The following is a 22901-nucleotide window of genomic DNA, read 5'->3' as shown; positions in this document are numbered from 1 at the left end:
AATTATTGCTCCAAATCTGAAGCTGCATTGAAATTAGCACTTAAAGCAGAAACAAAATCCTTTTCCTTCACAAATTATGGGTGCGTTTTGCTTCAATTGGCACAATCTGGCATAAAAGTGCAGTTTTTTCTTTTCTACTTATAGATGATGCTTTTTAAAGAATGAAAGGAATTACTTAATTACTTAGATGAAATAAGCAGGCACAATTTCTGAGCTGATATTCTCAGATTTTATCCTCTTTGACAAGTTTTACTGTCTGTATTCCACTCACATTTATTTATCTGTGTACTACCTGAAACCAAAAATTCCTTTTTCGTGGTAATTTTTATAAGTCAGACACAAAGCACTCTGAGATCTCCATCGTCACACTTTGACTTCCATATGCAAGTCACACATGCAACTTAACTTGTCACAACTGATGTGATCTATAGCAAAAAAAAATATAATGGGTAATTAAAAACTGCAATTCAGTTCTTTTCAAGAAGAAGTGAAGGAAGAGCTCCTTGGAAGAGAATGGATTTTGTTTAACTGGATGGAAACCAACTGTACAAATACTATTTAGCTTCATTAGTGTGGGTGGCTTTGTCAACAGCCATCAGCTCTAAATTTGCTTTCATATTTTGAAAGGACTCAGATAGAGAAGATCCTTCTTCTGTATCTCTCTGGCTGAGTGAGAGAGAAAATGAGCTCTTGCTTCAAAGCCATATGCCTGAGACCAAAACATCCCTAAGCGGTACTGAAAGCAGTTGTGCATTAGGCTTCATGTATTGATAAGCAACATAAGACACAGCAGTAAATGTCTGCTTTCAACACAGCAGAGCAACAAAAAGAAAAAAAAATCAACCCTATAGTCTGTTGTTTTAAAGTAAGCCTTTTTTTTCTGCAAAACAGAAAGAAGGTAGGTAGCAACTGGAAGGATGTCCCTGGAGCTTCAGTCATGAAGGAGACAAACAAAAATGCATTAAATGCAGGCAGAGAAAAAGAGCAGAATTAGAAGGAGATACAGCATGGTTCCTTTTTTCCTTGCAGCACACTGTGCCCTCTGTGAAAGAAACAAATACCTTATCCTGCCTAACAGGGAGGGCAGCACAAATATCTGCCTTCAGGGAGCAGCACATGAGCTTTGCATGTCCCCTGTGTCCCGTTCACCCACTCTCACCCACTTGTAAGACTCCAGGTGTGAGCTACTGGCTCTGCAGAACCATCACCTGCTCATGCACAACATGGTGAGAAGGAGCCTGCCTAACAAGCCTACACAAGCAACCAAGAGAGAGGACAAAAAAAGCCCCAACACTCAAAACACCTCATAAAAACAGAATAAAAGGGAAAAGGTAAAAGGGAGCAAGGATGAAACAGGAACCAAAAGGCAATCAAAGTGTGCTGCTAAAAAGCTCAGGGAATTGCCTGTCAGGCATCAATTTATTGTGCAGGTTTATCCATATCTGGTTTTAAAACGTGATTTTTACTTGCCTTTGGGTACTGCATGTAAGGCTAATTACAGAACACTCCCAGGCAGGTGAAGTATACAGAACTCAGTCTGGATTTTCTTTATATTCCCATCATGCTATTTATCACCTACAAGACAAAAATCCCATGCCTTCTGCAGTCCCTGCCTACTCCAAGACTTTCTGCTGTTACATAGGTGAAAGGATAAGATGTCTAAATAATTCACAAACAGAATACAGGGCAGAGTAATTTGTGAGAAGTGATCTAGAAATAGAGGCTTTTCAGCAGTCCCAGTTGGCCCAGGTAGGGATAAAAGAAAACATTTAAGTGCTCTGCCAGAAAGTTACTAACATGCGGGTAACCACACACAATCTCCAAAATTCTCTGAAACAGACCCAGACATGCTGTTGAGATTTGTTGTTTACTCACTTCTGAAAATTGGCTAATTCTCTGTCCATTTGTGGCATTGTGAGAAGCATACCTGGCTTTATGAAACCATGACTGGCACCCCACAGTCATGTCAAGACAGATTATTTCCACAGTGATGCTCCACAAAATCTGTCACGAACCAGAACTGTAATACTGCTATTTTCTTCACAAGCCCACAAACTACTTAAAAGTCCAGACAACTGCGATAAACCAACTTCTAAACACTGTGCTAGTGGCAACTTTAGGAATATTCAGGTCATATCCTAAGGTTCTCTTGTCTGGCCCCACTTCAGCTCAGAACACAGCACCGTACACAAATAAAGCACAAAAACATACCTGACCTACTCAGACAATGCATACCAAACATCCTTCAGAAAACCAAAATAAAACGAGCTCTTTGCTTGTAGATTTCCTACTCCCTGCTATTGTGTCACTGGGACAACCAACTCTGTCTCCACTGACCTGTCTTCCCTGATACCTTGCTGTCCCATACCACAGGCAGAAACCCCTGGAAATGCAGATCAACACTAAAATGCACAGCTGGAATCACAGAATCACAGAAGGCTGGAAGGACCCACAATGGGCTCATCTGGTCCAGCAGCCCTGTTCAAGCAGGGCCATCCCAGGATTGTGCCCAGGTTCTGGAATACCCCCAGTGAGGGAGACTCCATATCCTCTCTGGGCAGTCTGTTCAGTGCTCAGCCACTGCACAGTGAAGAAGTTCTTCCTCATGTTCAGGCAAAACTTCCTGGAACATTTTCAAACTCCTTAAGTTTAATGCACAGCCAATGGAGATCTACAAAGCCATGTAAAATAGGAAATACACCACCAGGAAACCATACCTGAAAATCCTGGTCTTTATTTTCAGGAAAATATACACAGAAATCTGAAAAAATACACTGCTTTTAGGATTTTAAAATATAGGCTAAAAGTGTGAGCTCACATGATCAGATAATATATTAAATTGGGGGGGGTTATGTTAATTGTCTGTTTACATGTTAAATTAGTTCATTCTCTTGACAAAAATTATTGAAACTTGAAGTAAACATTATGGGGTGTATGTTTGTGAAATCTCCTAAAAAATGAAAAGATCCCACTGAACACCAATGTTTTGAAACTTTTACCACCAATTTTTGTTCTGCTAGAACATTTATGTTGGTTTTTTTAATTGCCTAAATATCTTGAGAAAATTACATACATATACACATTTTTTCCAGGCCCTTGTAAAGGTCTTTTTAAACAGAGGAGAAAGTGATAAAAGTTACCTTTAGTCTTTTGAAATCAGTGGAAAATGTGACATTTAACTAAGCTGTGTGTGTAAAGATCCAATTACAATTCCTTAAATTTACATCATCTCAGTCAGCAAAGGTTACTGATATTGTACATCACATGGACAACATATCTTTAAATTTCTTCCCATTGCAACCAACTCACAAAAATTCTGAGCACCTTCTGCTCTTTCACAAGAGGTTCAAAGCCCTCTTGCAGACTTTTAGGAATGGCAGCTCAGCAGTTCTTCAGCACACTTGCATTTTCAGCCACCAATCTCCTGAAAAAAGGCTCTGGTCTTTCAATTACTTTTTTAGGTAGACTCATAGTTAGAGAGATCCCAGCATAAATTACATTTATATTTTTATATACTGTATAATCTTTTACATAAAAGATATAGCATTTTTTGAAAGGCATTTTCACACTATATATATATATATATATTTAATTATTTTTAAGGCTAATCTTTTCAGTAACTCAGTAAAACCAAATAGTTACAAAACTATGCAGGTGATTTACACAGAACATATCCAGATGCTTAAAAATCCTGAAAATTCATTTTCACAGTCAATATTTACACAAGGTTTTAGATTTCTAGCTACACAATTCAATACACTCTTGTTCACTATAATCTCAAACCCGCTCAGGTTCTATAAACCAGAGAGATAATGAATTTTAGTTTGCTAATTAGTTTGCTGAACTTTAAAGTGAAACTTGTTCTTGCTGACAGCAGCCTACTGCAACATGAAGGTGAAGTTAAAGGTTAATATGAGGAAAATATTTCTGCTATCTGCTAACATTATGTCAAAACAATATTGCACATTTTAGGATGCATCTTCTATGATGGACGGTAAGCCTGTTCAGAAGGCTGCAGAGAATAATTCCCAATGTAATAAAAAACCGTGCTCTTAGAACAGGTACAATGCATTGGAGCAACACCTTTTATTTGTAAACTCTTGCAATGACATCCCAATTCCTAATGTATGTGTGGTTGCATTAAATCTGCCATCAACAAAGATGAAAGTCAATACTGAGCCCAGCTATAAATCACAAAAAGTTAAATAAATACATGAAGCAGGCAAGTAACACTAAAAATGTATTGGTGATAGCATATAATCCATGGATGTGCCTTTTTCTTTTTATTAAAAAAAAACAAAACAACTCTACTGTAGACAAGGAATCAATTCCTACACTTCGGCACAAACATTTTTAATAGCAGCTCTTAAAACGTGGCATATATTAAGAGAGTGAGGCAAGAAGTGTAGATTTAAAAGCATTTATTAAAGTATTTCTGATGCAGAGGAGAGGGAAAAGAATAAACAGGTTGAATGAATCATGACCTCAATTTATCATGTTACACTGTATTCTGTAATTATTTACTGCATTTACAGTTCATATCCACTCTGTTAAGTGAAACAGGATGATAAAACTCTTTCCAGAAAGATGAAAAGTAAACCCATCTTTTGTAAGTTTTTGTAAGTTTTTTTGTATTCCTATTTTGCTCATCCAAGTAACATTTTTTGCAAAAGACGCAGAGACATTAGTATCTCTGACTAACAAACTGCAAAGCTGTTCTGAGAGTGCCCTTAGAGAAGGTCCTTGGTAAAACCCACTGGCTGCAGCCAGAGGCCTTTGTGCCTGTCGTTCAAATTACAGGGCATTGGATGGCAGTGCTCAGACTGCTCACCCCCTCATGGATGATGGGTATTTGAAGGAAGACAGCAGGTTCATTCCTCCTCTACACCCCGCACAGCTTAAACAGGAAAGTCTCAGCAAGTTCCCTACTGGGGGCTCCTCACTTGGAGGAAACCTGGTGGGCTTTGATCCAAGAGATCCAGCTCCACGCCCTCCCGGCCACACCACCTTGGCAGGGTGAGGAAAGGGAGTGGCTGGGACCAGCCCTGTTCCAGCCATGGCCAGGTGACATACAGCTCCTCTGGGAACACTTTCCAACTGGAGTAAATTAAACAAGACCTCAGGCTACCTTACACAGGGCTGGGACAAGTCAGGAGAGGAGAAACACGCAGCTGTTATCAGACTTGAAGATAGACTTTTACAAAGCCTATCTCCATGCCTCCTGTCTCCACAACCAGACTTACAAATACCAACAATTCTAGGCTGGAACAAGCATGAATAGGAAGGGACAGCACCTCTGCTGTGTCATTCCTATTTCCACTGCACTCAGGATTCTTGGATCTTAAAAAAAGGTGCCAGAGTTAAAAATTCAACCACAGTACCAGTGCTGCTATGCCACTCCCAACCCCAGAAGGTGCATTAGGTGTGTAACTCAAAACAGGCTGCTCCTGACACCATGAATCTCAGCAAGCCAAGTGCCAAATTGGAGACCAACGCCAAATGCTAAACTAAAGTTCTACAGGCCTTCAGAAAAACAACCCAGCAACAGTGGAAAATATTGATTCAATGTACTTTTTCTGTTTCTGTGATTTTTCTGCCTGCATAGCAGACGGCAAGAAAGTGGTAAATACCATTTACAGTCTCAGTCTAATGCTTCACTTTCAGAATTACAGTGTGACCACAAAGACCCTGGAGCATTTCTCAAACTCAAAAGGTCAGAACTAATCTAATAAGAAGCCATTACAAATGGCTTCTTCAAAGCCTGAGACCAGAATGCAAATAGCAATGAGTTCACTTGAAGGAACTTCCTGAAATCACAGAGTCTTTTAGGTTGAAAAATATCTCCAAGATTATCAAATCCAAACTCTGACCAATCTAGATCATACCACTTAGTGCCCTGTCCAGTCATCTCTGGAACACCTTCAGGGATAGTGACTCCCCTGCATCCCTGGACAGCCCATTCCAATGCTTGGACAATGTTTCCATGAAGAAATTCTTCCTGATGTACAACCCTGAGACAGCTTGAAGCTATGTCCTCTTGTACTGTTCCTAGATGCCTGGAAACAGAGGGCTCTTTTAAAAATCATGAGTTTTTCTAAAAACCATGAATTTTCTAAAATCTTTCTAAAATTTTGTGGTTTACCTCTGGGAAGTAATTTTATAAGCATTTAGAAATGGGAAGGGACACTGGATGCAACAGTGTAGTGGAAATTATAAATATTGGATGCATAAGACAGCGAACTTAAATTTCAAAATTATTTCTGCAGAGACATATCTGTCCACAGCTGTAGGCATTTTTTAAGGTGAGAGGGGCCATAAAGTTGGCAGAACTGGTAGGTGAAGTTTGTTTGCATATCTTTTTGCTCTGTTTTGTGGGTTTGTTTTAAGTCAACTCATTTAGTTTAAATAAAATCCCAGATATTTGCTTGAACATATTTCCAGTCTTCAGGGTCCTCTCAGATCTTCTAAAAAAGAATTGTATGAGAACTTGTATCTGGTAGAAGGACCTCTATCTGAAAAGATCAATTTTAATTAAAGTATATGTTTCATACTGCAGTGCTTATTTCCCCTCTTGCCACTTGCTCCTCCTGCTTTATTACCATCACCAAGATGAGACACAAAAAGCAATGCTAAAATACTGTAGTTTCCCTGTGGTATGGATTGTAAAAGATACAATTACTAATCCCTGACTCCCAAAACATAAAGTTAAAATAGTGAAACAAACCAAACAAGCAAAAAACCATTTCCTCAATCCCACTTTTTTAAGTGCAGAGATATGAAGCCCAGATTGTCCCGAGTGCTGTAGAAACAAGAACTGCACTCTGCTCATTTACATGCCATGTCAAGCCTTTGGCCAGCAGACTGATGCTTCCAGCAAGGAAATAACAGAACAAGAAGAATTATTCAAGGAAGGCAAGAGGAAACTGCAAAACTCTGAGGACATACTGCAGGAACAAAGATGAAGGTTCCTGGGGGTACTCAGAAACACTGAGTGTGAGAGAAGCAGCCAAGGTAAAACCAACCCAAATCCTGACATTTTCCTTAGGTATATGAGTAGGAGAGATGGTGGTGTTTGCCTATGCAAACAACTTAATGCTCTATGTTCAGGTAATCTCCTCAACCCTGGCTGTCAGACAATTGCCTGGGTGTCTTCCTCTGCTCAAAGTCAAAGTTTCCAGCATCTCCTAGCATCAAGTCTCCTAATGTTCTATAAAGAAGGATGTGGAAAAAGGTTAAGGATCAAACGTACTATGTGCACAGACCCACCAAAGCCAGGAAAACATGAAAGCAGATTAACTGAAAACAAACGTGACCCTGACGAGAAGTCAGGGAAAGCTTTTTACTACAAGAGTAACAAAGGACTGCAGCTGAGCTCCCGGGAGGCTCCTTTAGCTGGGGTTTTTAAAAACAGATCACACTAAGCGAATCTGTAAAGAATGAGCCACATAACTGTGACCATGCCCTCATGGAATGTAATTCACTATACATTGACTATATATCCTACTCATCTGATTCCCTCCTGTCCTTGCTGTTCTACAGAAGCAATCCTGGCCATTGAGAAATGATGACTTTACTTCCAAGGGGGAAAAAAAAATCATAGCACTTGCTTCCACACAGAAATATGCAGGCTTACTGGTTTTAGGAGTCAGCAGGGTTCATGCTTTTGAGTTCCTCTCTGCAACCATGACAACAGAAAGTTTATTTCGCATGAAAGCAAGAAAGAAATTCAAGACTTTGCAATGACAAAAACACCAAAGTGAAATCTCCTGTAAGAGTCAGACTGAAGTATTGCAGATTTAAACCTCCCAGAGAAATCAGAGCTCTACAAGATATGAAACCTGAACCATCACCACAAGAAGTGAAAGTTCTTAGCCAATACCAAATAAAAGGTAATGCAACTAAAACCTCTGAGTGCCACCTAAAATAAACTGAATTACTAAATATTTGCTATTCATGTATATGGACTGCTACCAGACTGAACATTTACCAGTTTGATCACATTTCCAAACCTTTCTATAGAAACTCGTAAGAATCAGAAGGGCCTGCAAATACTACACACAAGCAAAATATTTAGATACTGTAATGCTTCTGAATTTCAGATAGGGTAACACACCGACATAAATCATAGCATTTTCAGTTCAATGTCACCACCTAAATGACTCTATGACATCCAAACCTTCCTTTTGAAGTACAGTTTTAATACCTTCCTGTGTGAAGAATTGCTATGGGGCAAACATTTTTTGTCTCAGCAGAAGCTGTTCCTTAAAACTGTTAGGTCCACAGCCTCAATAGCATAAAATTTTCTATATTTTCTAGCATTGAATTTCTTACTCAATTCTAGAAACTCTGTTTCTAGTATTGAATAAGAAAATGCCAGCTCTTACAGCTGAGATGCAACTTCCCGGTCTCAGCTCCTGGGTCAAGTTCTCATATACCGGGTACCTCAATTTAAGTGATACTTTTGTCCTGATATTTACTCTGTAACCAGTAATTCAATCCTGAGAGGTTTTCAGAGTTGCCTGAGTGCCCAGTACAATCTTTAACTTTTGAAAGACTCTTATGCAAGCACCTAAATAGTTCTGAATTACCTGTGTCTTCTGTGCACTATTGCAATCCTGCCTATGATTATGTGATACATGATAATTCCCACTGAAACTGGCAGGCCCTTCCTTCCCAATGTCAGATACTTCCAATTTCTTTATTTTATTATGCATAATTTCCTTCTGTTTGATTTGCACTTTATTTTTGTTGATATACTATTGCTTAAATGAAATTTGAGATAATTCAACACAGGAGAATATTCTTTCCTCCTCTTGTAGCAGAACACTAAATTCCAGCAACTGACTTATTTTGGCTTAAATGAGTGTCATTAGAGGATATAATTCCCCCCTGAAACAAGAGCCAAAAACCAGAACAAATCCTTGTTTAAAATAATGTGTCCTTTTAAGCAGATCCAGTCTTCTATCTAAATGAGGTAAAACAAGAGGAAAAAAATTCACAACAGTCATCTATTATGACACAATTCAATAAGTCTTTTATTTCTCCAAAATACTGTTTCTGCTACTTTTTAACATAATTATATATATAAATATGTTTCAAGGTGTTTTAACCTTCTCCATTATATTCCTTTGCCCACAAGTGAGTAACCTATGTTACATGAGCCCTATCATAATGCATACTCAAACTACAGGTGGACTCTAATTTATTTTCCCCAGGAAAGCAGACCCAGTTAGTCAGATACCATTTCTGCATGCAGAGAAAATCTTGAGGTTTCAGAGCTCCACAGTCTGGCAGAGGTGATGGGATGATCAAAGGGATTCAATAGATTTTGGGTAGATTTAGATAAGGTCAATACTCACTGTGAAATTACCTGTTAGGCCTTTGTCAGATGTGCTACCTTTGCAGCTTTAAGTTAGAGAAGCTTAAACTTTTTGGGCCTAGAAACCTTCCATTCACTCTGCTCCTGGAACCACAGTGTACCTCCCTCCCAGAGGTAAGAGCTGTACACTTGAAAAATAACCTAAACTTTATGTACTAAGAATGCTAATTGAGTCAAAGGCTTGTTTAATTAAATGTTCAGTGCCTCCTTCCAGACTTAAAATGGTGCAAGGTTTCTCTCTGTATACTCACAACACTACTGCAACTTCCTTTAAATCATACTTCTGGTTCTCCCCTCCTGCTTCAGACTTTAAACTGCAAACAAAACCCAGCTTTTCCCTGCATTATTATATTTCCCCCCTTTTTTCAAGCCTGTACTGAATAGAAAAAGCTAGTATTAGGCCAGTCAGGTTTCCTCTTCCCCTGTAACTGTTCCTAACCAACTTCAAAATGCGAGCACATTTGTATGCACAGTGAACTCCACAGCAAACACCTGCTTCTTAAAGGCACTGTACACTGTCCTGCCTCCTGTAATTTGCTGCTCAAATACATTATTTCACTTCTTTTTCTGTACACTCAGAAATCAATGTTCAAAATTCAATTACACTGCAATTTCTTCAGTTCAAGTGATTTTTCTTATCCCATTTTCCTTCTGCATGCAAGAAAAGGAATATGAATCACAGCAAGCTTGAAAAACAAGATAATAAGCAGCATCATGTTAGATGCTCTTCATCTTATAGTTAATAATACCAAGTCCATCTGCTCTATGTGGTTAGATTAGGTAGGAAAAAATGCATATTAAGATGAAGGCAAAGAAACTCTGCCACTTTCAATAGAATTGTGTGAACCCACTGGTGGATTAGATACAAACACAGTATAATCACCTCAAGCTGGGCATGGAGATGGGCAGTGCACACATTTATGTAACTTTCAAAGAGAGGTGAGTGCAGTAGTTAACACTAACTTGTACATTTGTAACTTTTCAAGTGAATGCTTATACCTTAGTACAGCAAGCACATAAAAATCTGTCTGGTTTGAATTCTCTTCAAGGTAAGACACATGGTAGGATTAACTAATATTGAAGAAAAAAATCTCTTTCAATTTTGAAGTTTCTTTAGGGGCACTATTTGTCTGTGAAAAGTTCCGAGCAAATATTCTTGGAGGGAGGGTTCTATTAGCACACTGTGTGTGTATGTCACACACAGCAGCAGAAATATTTCTGTGTGCTGCCCTACAGCAAATCTTCAACCCAATTTTTTCTAAAACTCATGAACAAAACAAAAATTTATCATAAATAAACAAATCAAGTAATTTAATTTAATTAATAAATAAATATCAAGATTACTGAAAGTGTCATGATCTGAGATACAGACTAAGCAATAGGAAAATGAAAATATATCTATAACAAAAAAAGTGGGTTTGATTAATTCTCACCCCTCAGTGGAAGTGGTTTAACTCCATCCCAATCAAACCTTCCTCTCAACACAGTATGTCAAGCTGAAGTTAAGCTTTCCTTCAGAACTTCTGCCTGCTTCTGGAACTTTACCATGCCCCAGGAAAAATTTTCAGCTTTCACAAAACTACAAACACTGCAAAGAAAGATTTTAAACAACAACAGTACTTAGAACTACCTTGGTTTTGACATTTTATAGATTCCTCTCCCCAAAACAACTTCATTTCACCAAGACCCCTCCAATTTCTGTAGGAGATAAACACACAGATAATACCAAAATTAAACCTTTTTTTTTTTTTTTTTTTGATACTTTGTTCTGACTTCTATTCACCTGGTCCCAAAGCAGCAGTTTGTTTTCATAAACAAACATGGTCAGCATTACAGTTTTCCTTTAAACAAAGAGTTCAGGAAACAGTTCATGAAACCTGGTTCTGTAGAAGATTTTTTTGAGGAAAGTGCGAAAAAGAAAAGAATAAAGATTCAGACACGGAAACAACAAACATGGCTTTCATGCTCTAAACAGATACAAGATCTGAATACTGATGAAAGGCCAAGGATGATTAAGAAAAAGATTTGACTTCTGTTAAAAGGGTAGAGGTTTTGTATATTTTACATGAATAACATCTGTCACCTTCATCCAAGAAATAACACTTTTTCTTTCCAATAAATTTATATTTATTAATTGAACCTGCTCACAGAAAAGTTGGGTTCAATTTGGCTCCAGTTGAAGTTGGTGCCAAAGCACTCCAAAACATGCCATTGACATTGGAATAGAAACCAGGTACAAAATTTCAAGTATTCTCCAATCCAGGGAAGACCATGGTAACTCACAATTGCTTTTACAGGGAAAAAAAGAAACATTACTAAATGGTGGTCCAAGAAAGAGAATTGGCTCTTTCAGGAGCTGCTTTGAGACACTGACGACACAGATAAAGGAACCTCAAGGCCAAGAATATGTTTTTAGTAAATCTCATCCATCCCAACCTGGAGCATTGGGAGAGTTCCAGAATATTACCCATTTTTGGAGAAAGTCAGAGGTGATTTTAAAGGTATTACAATTTGTCAACAGAAATGCATTTGTTAAGAACAAAAGGCTTCTCTAAAAACCCAGAATAATTGTGGTAGATATCCTTTGAAGGGTACCAGAAGCTTTTGTTTCCCACAACTTTAGAGTTTGCTATGTTCCAGAAGGACACAGACACTGAAAAGAGAACTGAAGTGTTCAGCCAACTTACATATTGCACACAAAAATAAAATATGGGACTTTTAGAAAGTGAAAAGTAATTGAGGGAAGAATACAGCTGAAGGGGGACATCACTTCAAAACAGGGGGAAAATAGTTGATCTTTTGAACATAAGGGCTTTATTCCATTCTGAAAATACTATTAAAAAAACATTTTTTATGTTTTTCATCCTCCCCTCTCCTTTTCCTCCCCTCCCCAGTTCCTCTTCCCCTACCCAAAGCAGCCAATGGAAATTAAACCTAAAAAGCTGAGGGCAGGTCAGGACATTCACACACCTCATCAAAAGGTTCCTCTACAAAGTCTTGTGGCTTTCTCCCCTTCTTTCACAAAGCAAATTGCAATACAAAAAAGTTTGTTTGTTGCAAGGCCATTCTGTCCATTTGCAACTCTCCTTCATTTGCCCAAGAACTTTTTCTCACAATCCCCACCACTGAACTTAAGCTACCTCTCTCCCATGGTCCCTCCTGAGGTTCCTAATTTGTGCTGAAGGGAAATCCAGGCACAGCTTTCAGGATTATTTGCAGTCTTGTCCCTTCAAGGCACCCCAACACATATCACACACCCCTTACAGTCATGCTATGACAATCAGAATTATGAGAGTCTGACATTCAGCTTTTTTTTGTCCTGGCATATTAAGTAAACAAATCAACCACACAGACAAAAGATTGCCTGTCAGGCTGAAGCACACTTGAAAGGACCCCTGTGGGGGAGGTCTGGGCTCTGTGTGACACAGCGTGGAAGTGTCAGGCTGCAACAAGCCCCTTGCAATCCTTCTCACTTCCCACAGCCACAGGAACCACAGGGAATGAGGATCTGAGGATCCCTCTGTGGGAACAAATACTGAAGAAATGCTGGCAGTCATGGCCTTCCAGTCCTACTTGGTTCTGACATGTGATTTCCATTCCTTTTGATGGCCATAATGAGATTACACCACTTTATAAATTACAGCCACCTTCTACAGCACAGCAAACTCCACCAGCACAGAATCAGGGCCTAATGCAGCATTCTTCTGTATCTGGTGCTGGCCCAACAGAGCAAAACTCATTTCAAAACAGCGAATTTTGCAGACAGTTTGAGGCACCCTCAAGAGAGATGTGGAGAATCTGCTCCCATGTTGCCTGTCACACCAGCATTGTAGGATTACCTCTGCTCACAAGGGGTGTTAAATCATTTGCTTCAAGTCCCAAATCAGTGCTGAATTCACCCCTCATTAGTCTCCCATGCATTCCTCCTAATTTTTATCATTCCGAACTCCTAGTTCCACCAGCTTCCTGTGGTACTCACAAACAGCATAAAAAGAAAATTTACTTTCTGTTATGGCTCTCAATGCAGTCTCCCTTGAAGACAATTCTTGCTCTAAGGGGGGAAAAGAACAAAACCCCATTACATTCCTTCCAGCTACCATTCATCCACCAAACAGGAAAGAAGTTTGTCACAACTCTTTTACACTGTGACACTGAGAAGCTGAATGAAACTGTGGAATGAAAGCAAGAACTGTAATTTTTTTCCCATAGCTAATATATTTAAAATATTAATAATAAAATAAACTAGATATTCTATATAACACACAAATTAGTATTATTATAGATAGAAAATATTTTCCAAAACACTACAAATAACCTCTTCTCAGACATAAATGAGAACTTTTTCTGTAATATACATAATATGTGGAAAACAAGAACCAGACCCAGTGGGTTTTGTTTGGATGAACCTTCTTCTGGATCAATTCTACAAGATGATCAAGTGCCTTTAGTTCTATAAAGTGTTAAATCATGTGCTTGCCTACATTAGTAGTTATGCCAAATTTTACTACTAATTATATAGGGAAACTGCCATTTTCTGCCTTCCAAATTCTTTTCATGGAATTGAGATACTGAAGGTCTTTCCTTTCCATTCCTAAAAGGCATTCTGTCTCTCACACAAACAAGAGAATTTATTCTTCAGTGTACTCAGTTCTTACTTTCCTGAGAACACAGGAAAAGTATTGAAGTGCTGAGCCATTTATCATCAAATTGGCTCACTCAGGCACAGAGAGATTTTACCCAGATACCCAAAACTTCAAAAACTACAGGAAGATAGATTGCCTTCTTCTCTGCTTTATCATCAGCCAGTTGTAATCCTGCAGAGTTTAAAATATAAATATTGACAAATAAATAAGCACATCAACCATACAAATTAGGTCCACTTTTCCTTCGCATTAGTAACCACCATTTACTGTAATGACTTTATTATTTCTTTTAAATATAAGCAGGAGCAGTTGGATTTCACTGAATATAAAGCCTTAAGCTTGCTCTTACCAAGCATAACTAATGCAAACTCCTGACAGGAAGGGGAGTTTGCCATTTGCATGCACTTCCTTCACACCAAGACAGAATTAAAAAGAAATAATGAAGGGCAAGAGGAAAGAAAGGGTTCTTAAAAAGGAATCTTTACAGACCTCTGAGGCCTCTAACAACCAAACTTTAACATAGCTACCCTAGTACCACAGGTTAATGGTACATTCAACCCAATAGGGGTTTCCATCTAGAATGATCAAAAATGCCTATGCGAGTATATTAAATTTTTGTTGTTACTTTCAATAAAGACAATTTGTATATGAATTCAAAGGAAGTTCTGAGGTGTCTTCTTTCCTCTGGAAAGGTACTGCTAGAATTACCATTCACAAAAAGTGTCTTTCCTTTAAAGAAATCAATGTTTGTGGCCACAAGCCAAGAAGAGCAGATTAAGCATGTTTCCCGCTTGGCAAAACAGGCAGCAAAACTCTTCATGCTGCAGCAGAACCAAAGGAGCAGAGCTCTCATTTTGCAATGTTTCTATTGGTTTTCCAATTTAGAATAATAGCATGGGTTGACCTCGAGCATGTCCTTTTGACCTTGGTGCCCACAGTGTTCAGCCATCCACAACTCAGGATGCAACAGAAGAAGTGGGAACAAAAGTTCAATCAATACAGAAATTACAATCTTCATTTTAAACTCTGCAATTAAATAGGTATGCAGCAAGCACAAGATCTGATCAAAAAGCAGCATCTAAAATGTGCACTTAAAAATGTAGTTTGCAAAATTATACCCAAATACTGAAATGTGATTATTCGCTTGCAAATATATCAGTTGTGAAAAAAGTGAAGGTAATATAGCTGACCTATCATTACAAAATTTAATCTCCTTTAGGAAAATAGATTAAAAAAAAATTAAAATCTCTCATATTTCTAGAAAAAAACCCAGAAATTAATAATGATGCAACATAACCAATACATAATTTCTCTTTTTCTCGTACATGTTCAATATCATCTTGAAAACAGATATTTTTACAGCATGGAGTGACATCAAATTTTAGCTTCTAGAAACATTCTCTTTATGAAACATCTTTTCAATTCAGTCTCTTCAAGATTTCTCCTCATATCATGTGATGATTTTTAGCAATTTTCTTTTTAGAGGGAAAGATTGCAATTCTGCAGCTGAATTTTACTCCAGAATTCTCAGGAACTAAAATGAATAACATATCAAGAAATTATATTTAACAATACTAAATACTTTAATATAAGAAATGCTCAATCCAAATTACATAAACCCAAAACTGTACAATAAAAAAGCCTCCCAGCCTCACACAGCTCACATTTGCCCCAGTCCTATTATGAAATTACTGCTCAGTGAAAACAGAGCAGACACCTCTGATAATATTATTGCTCAAGCCTCAGGTTGACTAAGACATTAACTTCCATTTAGAAGTTAATGGATTTCCTTCTTGTTGTCATGCTGGTTTCATTAATTTAGTTAAGTGAACCTAAGAAAAAGAAAGTGTCTCATTGTTCATTTAGTTTATGGTTAATTCATGGGGTATTCAAGATTGCTGGCCTCATCTGCAAAGATACTGGTGAAATTAGTAATCTATCTCAAATTTGTGACACAGATGTTTGTGGAACAATTAGTAGCAATGCTCATGAGCCATTTTGTTCCTTTCATTCTCTGTCAACTAGAATTGTGCACAAGTAGAATTGTGTAACTTACTTTTTTGTTAACATTTTCTCTGTTTCTCTTGCTACAGACAATCCTTAGATGTATAGTGTCAACAGTATTAAAGAAAAAAATGAGTATTTATTCACACTTGGAACTTGATTATATTTTCTGTGTAGTTTTCCTGCTGCTATGCAAATATATACATATAACAGAACTGTTGCTTTATAAAGAAAATATATTACAAGGTTGAAACAAGACTGAGATTGTGTCCTTTTAATCAATTCACTTTTTATTAACTATTCTTTTCAAATCAATATAGAGAATATCAAGAAGAATCTGCCTTGAAATATTAATCAATTATTTCTTTATTAATCAATACCAAAGAGGGCAGAGGAAAATATGATTAAATATGTTTGAACTTTGATATTTCAGTTTAGTAATTCCTGTAGGTGGTGAACTACCATAGGTAGAAAGCAACAGCAATCTACCTTTAAAAAGATTTCTCAGATTTCTGTCATAACTATAAAATTTTAAAAATTTCTCACAAAAAAGATGCCTTCCTTTCCCAGTAAAATGTAGAGAAGTAAACCAGCAGAAATCACTTTCATAGAGAATACATTCCATATTCACAGCAAATTACTAACAATTTGATTTAATGCTAACTCACAATTAAAAACAATTAACACAATATAAGTTCTTTCTATTCATAGGATTCTATTTCCTGCTATCAAATGCATTAATTAAGCATTTTCACTGGGAAAAAAAATAGATCCCTATCATTCCCAGACTGCTCCTTGGTATACTTATAGCTAATATAGCTTGATGGGAAAGTGCACCCCATATTTTCTGTATACACTGCATTTTAAAGACATGAAGTCTGGAACTGCTTAGCTTCACTGGGGACTGAAAAAAAGTCAAACAAAACAAAAGAAAAAGTAAAAAGCAAATAAACAACCCCCCCCCCCAAAAAAAAAAATAAATTAAAACCAACCAAAAAAGAAAACACCAGAATAATTTTTACATATCCAGTTATTTAACACAGTTACTAATAATCCAGTTATTTAACACAGTTACTAATATTAGTCACTCTCTATTTCAAGTTTGCTTCTTTTCTTTGGTTTTTTTTTTTTTTGTTGTTTGTTTGTTTGGTTTTGTTTTTTTTTTTTTGTTTGTTTGTTTTTTTTTTCGAGGCAAGGGTTTGGGGTTTTCTTTAAATCATCCTTCTGCTAAATTCTCAGTAAATCATCAAGTAAGTGATATGATGGCCATAATATCACTGGCCACCAATAATAAATGGAACCACCTAATAAAATAATATTACAGAACATACACTTCTCCAAGGAAGACTTTGTGTATCATCACTTCTCTTCTAATAAAATACTGCTGTTGGCCCATCACACATGTCAATCTAAACAGAGCATAACAACTCTGCTCAGAGAGGAATTTCAAGGAGCGCTTCAAAAGTGCAATGACCAGATGGCTTAAGACTAATTAGAGAACTTCTTCACTGCGGAAAGTATCTAATATTTTTTTTTAAATCTTTGTTCCAACCAAAGAGATGCAAACATGAGATACAGGTGCTTCATATAATTTTTAGCTTCTTCAGGAAAAAAAAACAGACACAAATATCTTCCTTAAATATTATTTTCTAGGGGGACAGAAAAGGGTCCTTAATTCCTGTAACATATATATTACAAGATGAGCAATATTTATCAAACAGCTGATCACAAATAGGTTTCAAGGCATTATTTTTAAGGGCCCACAGAGGTTTTCCTTAACCTCCAAAAACAATTTGTGCAATAAGACACACCACTGTTTACAAGGACAATTAGCCCAGTTCTTAACAGAGGCAAAATATGTAATGCCCACAACCCCTCAGTCAGGTATCACATCAATAGACCACTAACATGTCTTGTGACATCAACACATGAACTACAATACCATAAAAATGCCTAAAGTATTGTTTAGTGTATGTGAAGAGAAGACAAAGTAGCAGTCCTGGATAAGTGATTATTTTTCAGCAGGCAGCTGATTCTTACTATATCTTTAGCAAAAATCCATTTCCACGGCTGGGTCTGGAAACTTGAACACCCTTTTAAGAGGAAAAGCTGTCTCCATCTGAGGCCATATACTTTGACTAGACAAACTGTACAAGAATGTGGTGAATAGCCTCTTCCATTCCAAAATTGCTGTGACTAACAATTGCCATCACATTTTTATCTCAATGCATGTACTCCAGAATATCTCTGTTAATATACTATAAGGAAACATAAAAATTAATATTATGAGACACCGGATGGCCTCCTTTCCTGATTACCTAATAATTCTCATCAGCCTCCTGTAAACCTCAGTGTTGGAGAGCCAGCTTATACATTTTCATAGAGCAGTTCTCTAACCTTAAACCACAAAGAGAGAAAGGGAGAACAGCAATGCTGATAAAATCATTTTGAGGAAGAATTCCTCACAAACCCCTCCAGAAAGTATGGTCCATGGCAGAATGGTCAGTTGCTATCACCCTAATAGCAAAGGGAAGTTGTTTCCTTGTATGACCTTGAAAAAGCCTTTTGACCTCTTTCCATCTCAGCTTCCCCACTTGGAAGCCAGAAGAAAACAAATCCCTTCCCTAGCAAGCTCTCTGAAGTCCACAGAGACAAGTATCCATCCCTAAATTGCACTCAAAGTCTCAGTCTTGTCACCTCTGCTTGTTGTTTCAATGTGAAGTACGGTTTGAAGCCCACTGTAGTATGAAGAATGCATCAATGAAATTGTAATTTAAAAATGTCATGGTTTGATGCATAGAGTTGCTGACAAGCAGAAATAACCACTATGTAAACTAAGCAATGCATCCTCAAAACTCTTTGGACACAAGTATCTACTTCAGATCCAATTCCCTAAGGAAACAAACTTGCCCCAGACTCCTGCAGGGCACTGCCTTTCACCCTTCAAAGCAAGTAGGATTATATCCACTAATATCAAGCAAATACATAGATAACCAAAAGCTGTAGAGCTGTGGTTTTTATTTCTAACAGATGTGCATCTGCTTGGGGGAAAATAAGAGAACAAAGTTGCTTGTATAACCATTTAAAAATCCTGCTCCTGTAACAATTCAAGATCTGTGAAAGAGCACCAAAAGCTTGTTTCCCATGTGTCTCTGAACCAAACTAAAAGGGAAGATGGCAAAAGGAAGATCACATCCAGAATCTGTAGTTCTAAGGAAATGGTTTTTTTTAAAAAAATGTTGTTTCCAAATGAAATACATACGAACTTTTACAAACTATACTCAGGTGCCAAAGCTGAAACACCAATTAAAAAGAAAACACCTTAAAGATAAAAGTGTCTGCTTTTACATGAGTACATTTAAAAATATTTAGAATAAAACATTTGTATTTCAAGGTTAAAGTGCCAAATGACAAAGCATGACAGAATATGACAAACATTATGTTCTGTTTCACTGAGAATTAATAATATTACATCCCTGGAAAGCTGTAGAATAATAACAACACAAATGTCCCCTGAGTAGTTGAAAATAACAGAAGCCAGGACTGAGCTGAAAGCCGTTTCTGCCATCCTCCAGCTATGAAGTGGACCAGGGCACAAAGGTCCAGCTAAAGGCTCACCCAGTAAATGGCAAACCAGTGGCCTCCCTTCAGCTGAACAGGAGCTGCTCTTTATGCACAGCTGCACAAACACTTGTTTGGGTACAAAGGCAGGGGAGGGCACCATGGTGGAAGCCAGTGTCTGGGAGAGAGCTCTGCAGTTCCTCACTTTGGGTTTTCAAAGGCTTATGGAGCTACAGCACTGGGGTGTGGCTTCACCATGCACAAACTTTATCTTAAAATAAAGGAAAGAAAAAGAAAACGCAGAAAACAGGCTGCTAAAAAAAGGGAGATTCTCCCTTCCCTAAGGTTTCCTGCTGTGCAGTGTGTCTATGCCAAAATGTTAATGAACTACTACTTTTCTTGTCAGATCCACACACTGTTCCAGCTGATTTCATGACTGCTCTGTGGTTGGGTTCAAGACAGAGAAGGAGCAGTAGAAGGGATCAAATATTCAGCATTATACCACATTCAGATCACACTAAGAATGGCAGGAAAACACACCCTCATGTTAAACTAAGAAAATGACTAGACAGTTCCCAACACTGTAAGTCATGCATTCTTGGAAAAAAGTTACATCTTCAGACTCTTTCTTTCCCATGGGATATTAATTTTTATTAGACGCTGCACAAACCCTTCACTTTCAGTTCATAGGACTATCTTTGCAGATTACACTTTTAACATACTTCTACGACTGTACATTTACTGCACAAAACCGTGCATGATATACACACCCACACCTGCACATAGAAAGGTAAGGTTTTTCAGAAGTGTCTAAACTTAGACTTCAAAGACCCTGCACAGGTACTGAATTCCAGAGTCACTGTGATTTGCTTACTCCTCTGTGCTAAGCATAGATTTACGGGCCTATCTGCAGACAGTTGATTCAGCAAAGCCTGACAATTCAGAATACCTGCAGCCCTGGTAATACCACTGTTTACGGTTGAAAATATATTGTTAAATGTAAACTCCCTCTCTCCACCACCCTCCTTCAGATTCTCCTTTCCCTAGTTGCTTCACCAAGCTTCAATCATTCAAGCTAAAACATAAAGGCATACAGAATTTTGTTCTTTGGATGTCTTAGGTAAAATTGGTCAGCCCTTTCTAACAATAAATTTTAGAAGGACTGATTTCTTTCTTTGAATTTTTTTTCTTTCCTTTTTTTTTTTTTTTTTCCCTGATCCAACAATCCAACAGTGAAACCACGTTCTTTCATTGCTAATAAATTCATGTCCCCGGCTCTTCGAACAAGGACTTCAAGTGTCTGGAACATGCTATCAGCTGTCATCAGGCTTAACCAAACAAGACTAAGTTAAGGGCCTTTAGAAAAATCTCAATTTTCACAAGCTCTGTCAGGGCTCATTAGCGCTTGGCAGATGACTACTTTGAAGAGTTCATCCACGCCGAGCGCGCTGCAGCGGCGCAGGAGCTGCTCCCACCGGCGGGCGACAGGACACCGGGCTGGGGAGGCGGCTGGAGCTTCCCTGCGCTCGGAAGCTGCTGCGAGCCCGCCCCGCACCGCTGTCCCCGGCCTTTTCCCGGGAGAGCGCGTCCCAAGGCAGAGGGAGCAGGGAATGACTCAACGCGGGTACGCAACACTCCGTGCACACAGCCGCCTTCTCTTTTCTTGCGCTGGCAGGTACAGAACAATACCTCTGCGCCGAGCGTCCCGAGTGCCACGGGGTGGTCGGCACCTGCTCGCTTTAAGCCACTCGATGTGAAGCCTTCCAGAGCCACGTCTGCCCCACCAGCGCGCGTCACCCTGATCCATCTGTCCTTTGCGCGACCTTAAGCAAAGTTACGACGTTTTTCCTTCGCTTCCCGAAACCCCTTTTTTCTGCCGCTGCTCCCTTCCCGGGTACCGCAGCGCAGCCGGGAGGGAGCCTCCGCCGGGCAGCCCCGCGGGCTCTCCCGCAACGCTATTCGGCAGCCCGGCCGGCGTCCTTACCTTGATGCCCTGCTGCTGTGTGGTCAGGGTCAGCTTGGACTCGTCCAGGAGCAAAACTTCGCAGTAAAATTCCTCCGGGACCGCGCAGAAACAGCCCATGCCTGCTGCGATGGCCGGAGACGGGGCGGGGAGGCGAGAAGAGCCTCGGGCGGCGGCGGAGAGGGGCTGAGGCACGGCTGGGTCGGGGCCGCGCCCGGCTGCGCGGATGGAGCCGGCAGCTGCTAGGGCGCAGCGCCCAGCCCCGCGGGGCGGCCCGCCGCCATCCCGGGGAACAGCCTGGACGGGGCTGCCGGGCTCTCTCTGCGGGAAAGGGAAGAAAAAGGACCGGCGGCTTCTTTAGGAAGGATCCCAGGGCACAGCCCCCGCCCGCGCCCGGCTGTCACGGCGGCTCCCCCGCCGCTGCCGCCCCGGGGAGGTACCGAGCCGCCCACCCGCCTCGTCCTCCGCCCCGTCCGCGCACGATTCCGCGCCTCCCCTTTGTGTGCAGGAGCAGGGCCGGGGGAGCGCGCTCCGCCGCCGCAGCCGGGGCGCGGGGGTGGTCCCCGCCCGACCAGCGCGTTACCTCCGGCCGCGGACCTGCGGGCGGAGCGAAGCGGTGACAGCGCCCGGCCGGCGCTGGGCTGCTCCCCCGGCTGCCCGCGGCCGTGCGGGGGGGCGCCGGCAGCGCTCGCCTCCTCCCCGTCGGGGGCGGAGGGATGGAGGAAGAGAGACCCAGCGGCCGGGCAGCGCCGGCCGCCTCCTGCCGGCCGCCGGGCGGGGCTCCCCCGGGGCGGAGAGCGGCGGACGGCACCTGCCCGGCACCGGAGCCGCGCCGCATCATGGCACGGCACCGGCGTTCCGGGCCTGGCCCTCGCTGCCCTCTGCCGTGGGGCGGGGACCATCCCCGTCCCTGTGCCAGCCCGCGCCCCCGTTATCCCCGTTGCCGCTGGGCACCGCTGCCCGTCCCCGCGGCCCCGGCCCGGTCACCGCAGCAGCACTGACCCCTGCGGGCTGCGCCGGCTCCGCTCCCGCGGCGTCAGGTTGAGGAGCGGGTTTTGTGCCTGTGCTTGACAAAGAAGCGCTTCAGGAGACACCACGAGTGAAGGGTACGGCAGAAGTTGAATTTTTGAAAGTGCCCTACATCGGAAGTCTATTCTCCATCTGCTGTTAAATACTGAGCTTGCTACAGGTACATTTAATTTACAAAGCAACGGTATTAAAAACAAATAAACAGATACATTTTTTTTTTAAATAAATTTTAAAAATTGAAACCAAAGCCCAACAAACAAAGAAAAGGAGGAACACGAGAGACCCTCCAACTGCTTTTGCAGTTGCTCTCTATAGTTTCTGG

General features: G+C 40.2%; 1 protein-coding gene across 3 annotated transcripts in view; it reads right to left on the bottom strand.

Moving 5' to 3' along the window:
• Positions 1–22222, bottom strand: part of EPB41L4A (erythrocyte membrane protein band 4.1 like 4A) — a 114909-nt gene extending 92687 nt beyond the window's left edge. Inside the window, exons 1-2 of one of the 3 annotated variants that reach the window (XM_085567191.1) lie at positions 22134–22222; positions 21572–21871 (exon numbers count right to left, since the gene is read on the bottom strand). In XM_085567191.1, coding sequence (XP_085423317.1) covers positions 21572–21670 — 99 coding nt within the window. In that variant the 5' untranslated portion in view covers positions 21671–21871; positions 22134–22222. Of the gene's footprint in view, positions 1–21571; positions 21979–22133 lie in introns of those variants that run through there. The other 2 variants (XM_085567190.1, XM_021524791.3) reach the window with 2 other exon arrangements.
• Positions 22223–22901: the final 679 nt, after the last annotated feature.

This window comes from Lonchura striata, chromosome Z (genome assembly GCF_050655825.1).
Source record: "Lonchura striata isolate lonStrDom1 chromosome Z, ASM5065582v1, whole genome shotgun sequence".
Classification (NCBI taxonomy): domain Eukaryota; kingdom Metazoa; phylum Chordata; class Aves; order Passeriformes; family Estrildidae; genus Lonchura; species Lonchura striata.
Note: the sequence above shows the minus strand (reverse complement) of the source record. Positions and strands in the feature narration are given on the sequence as shown.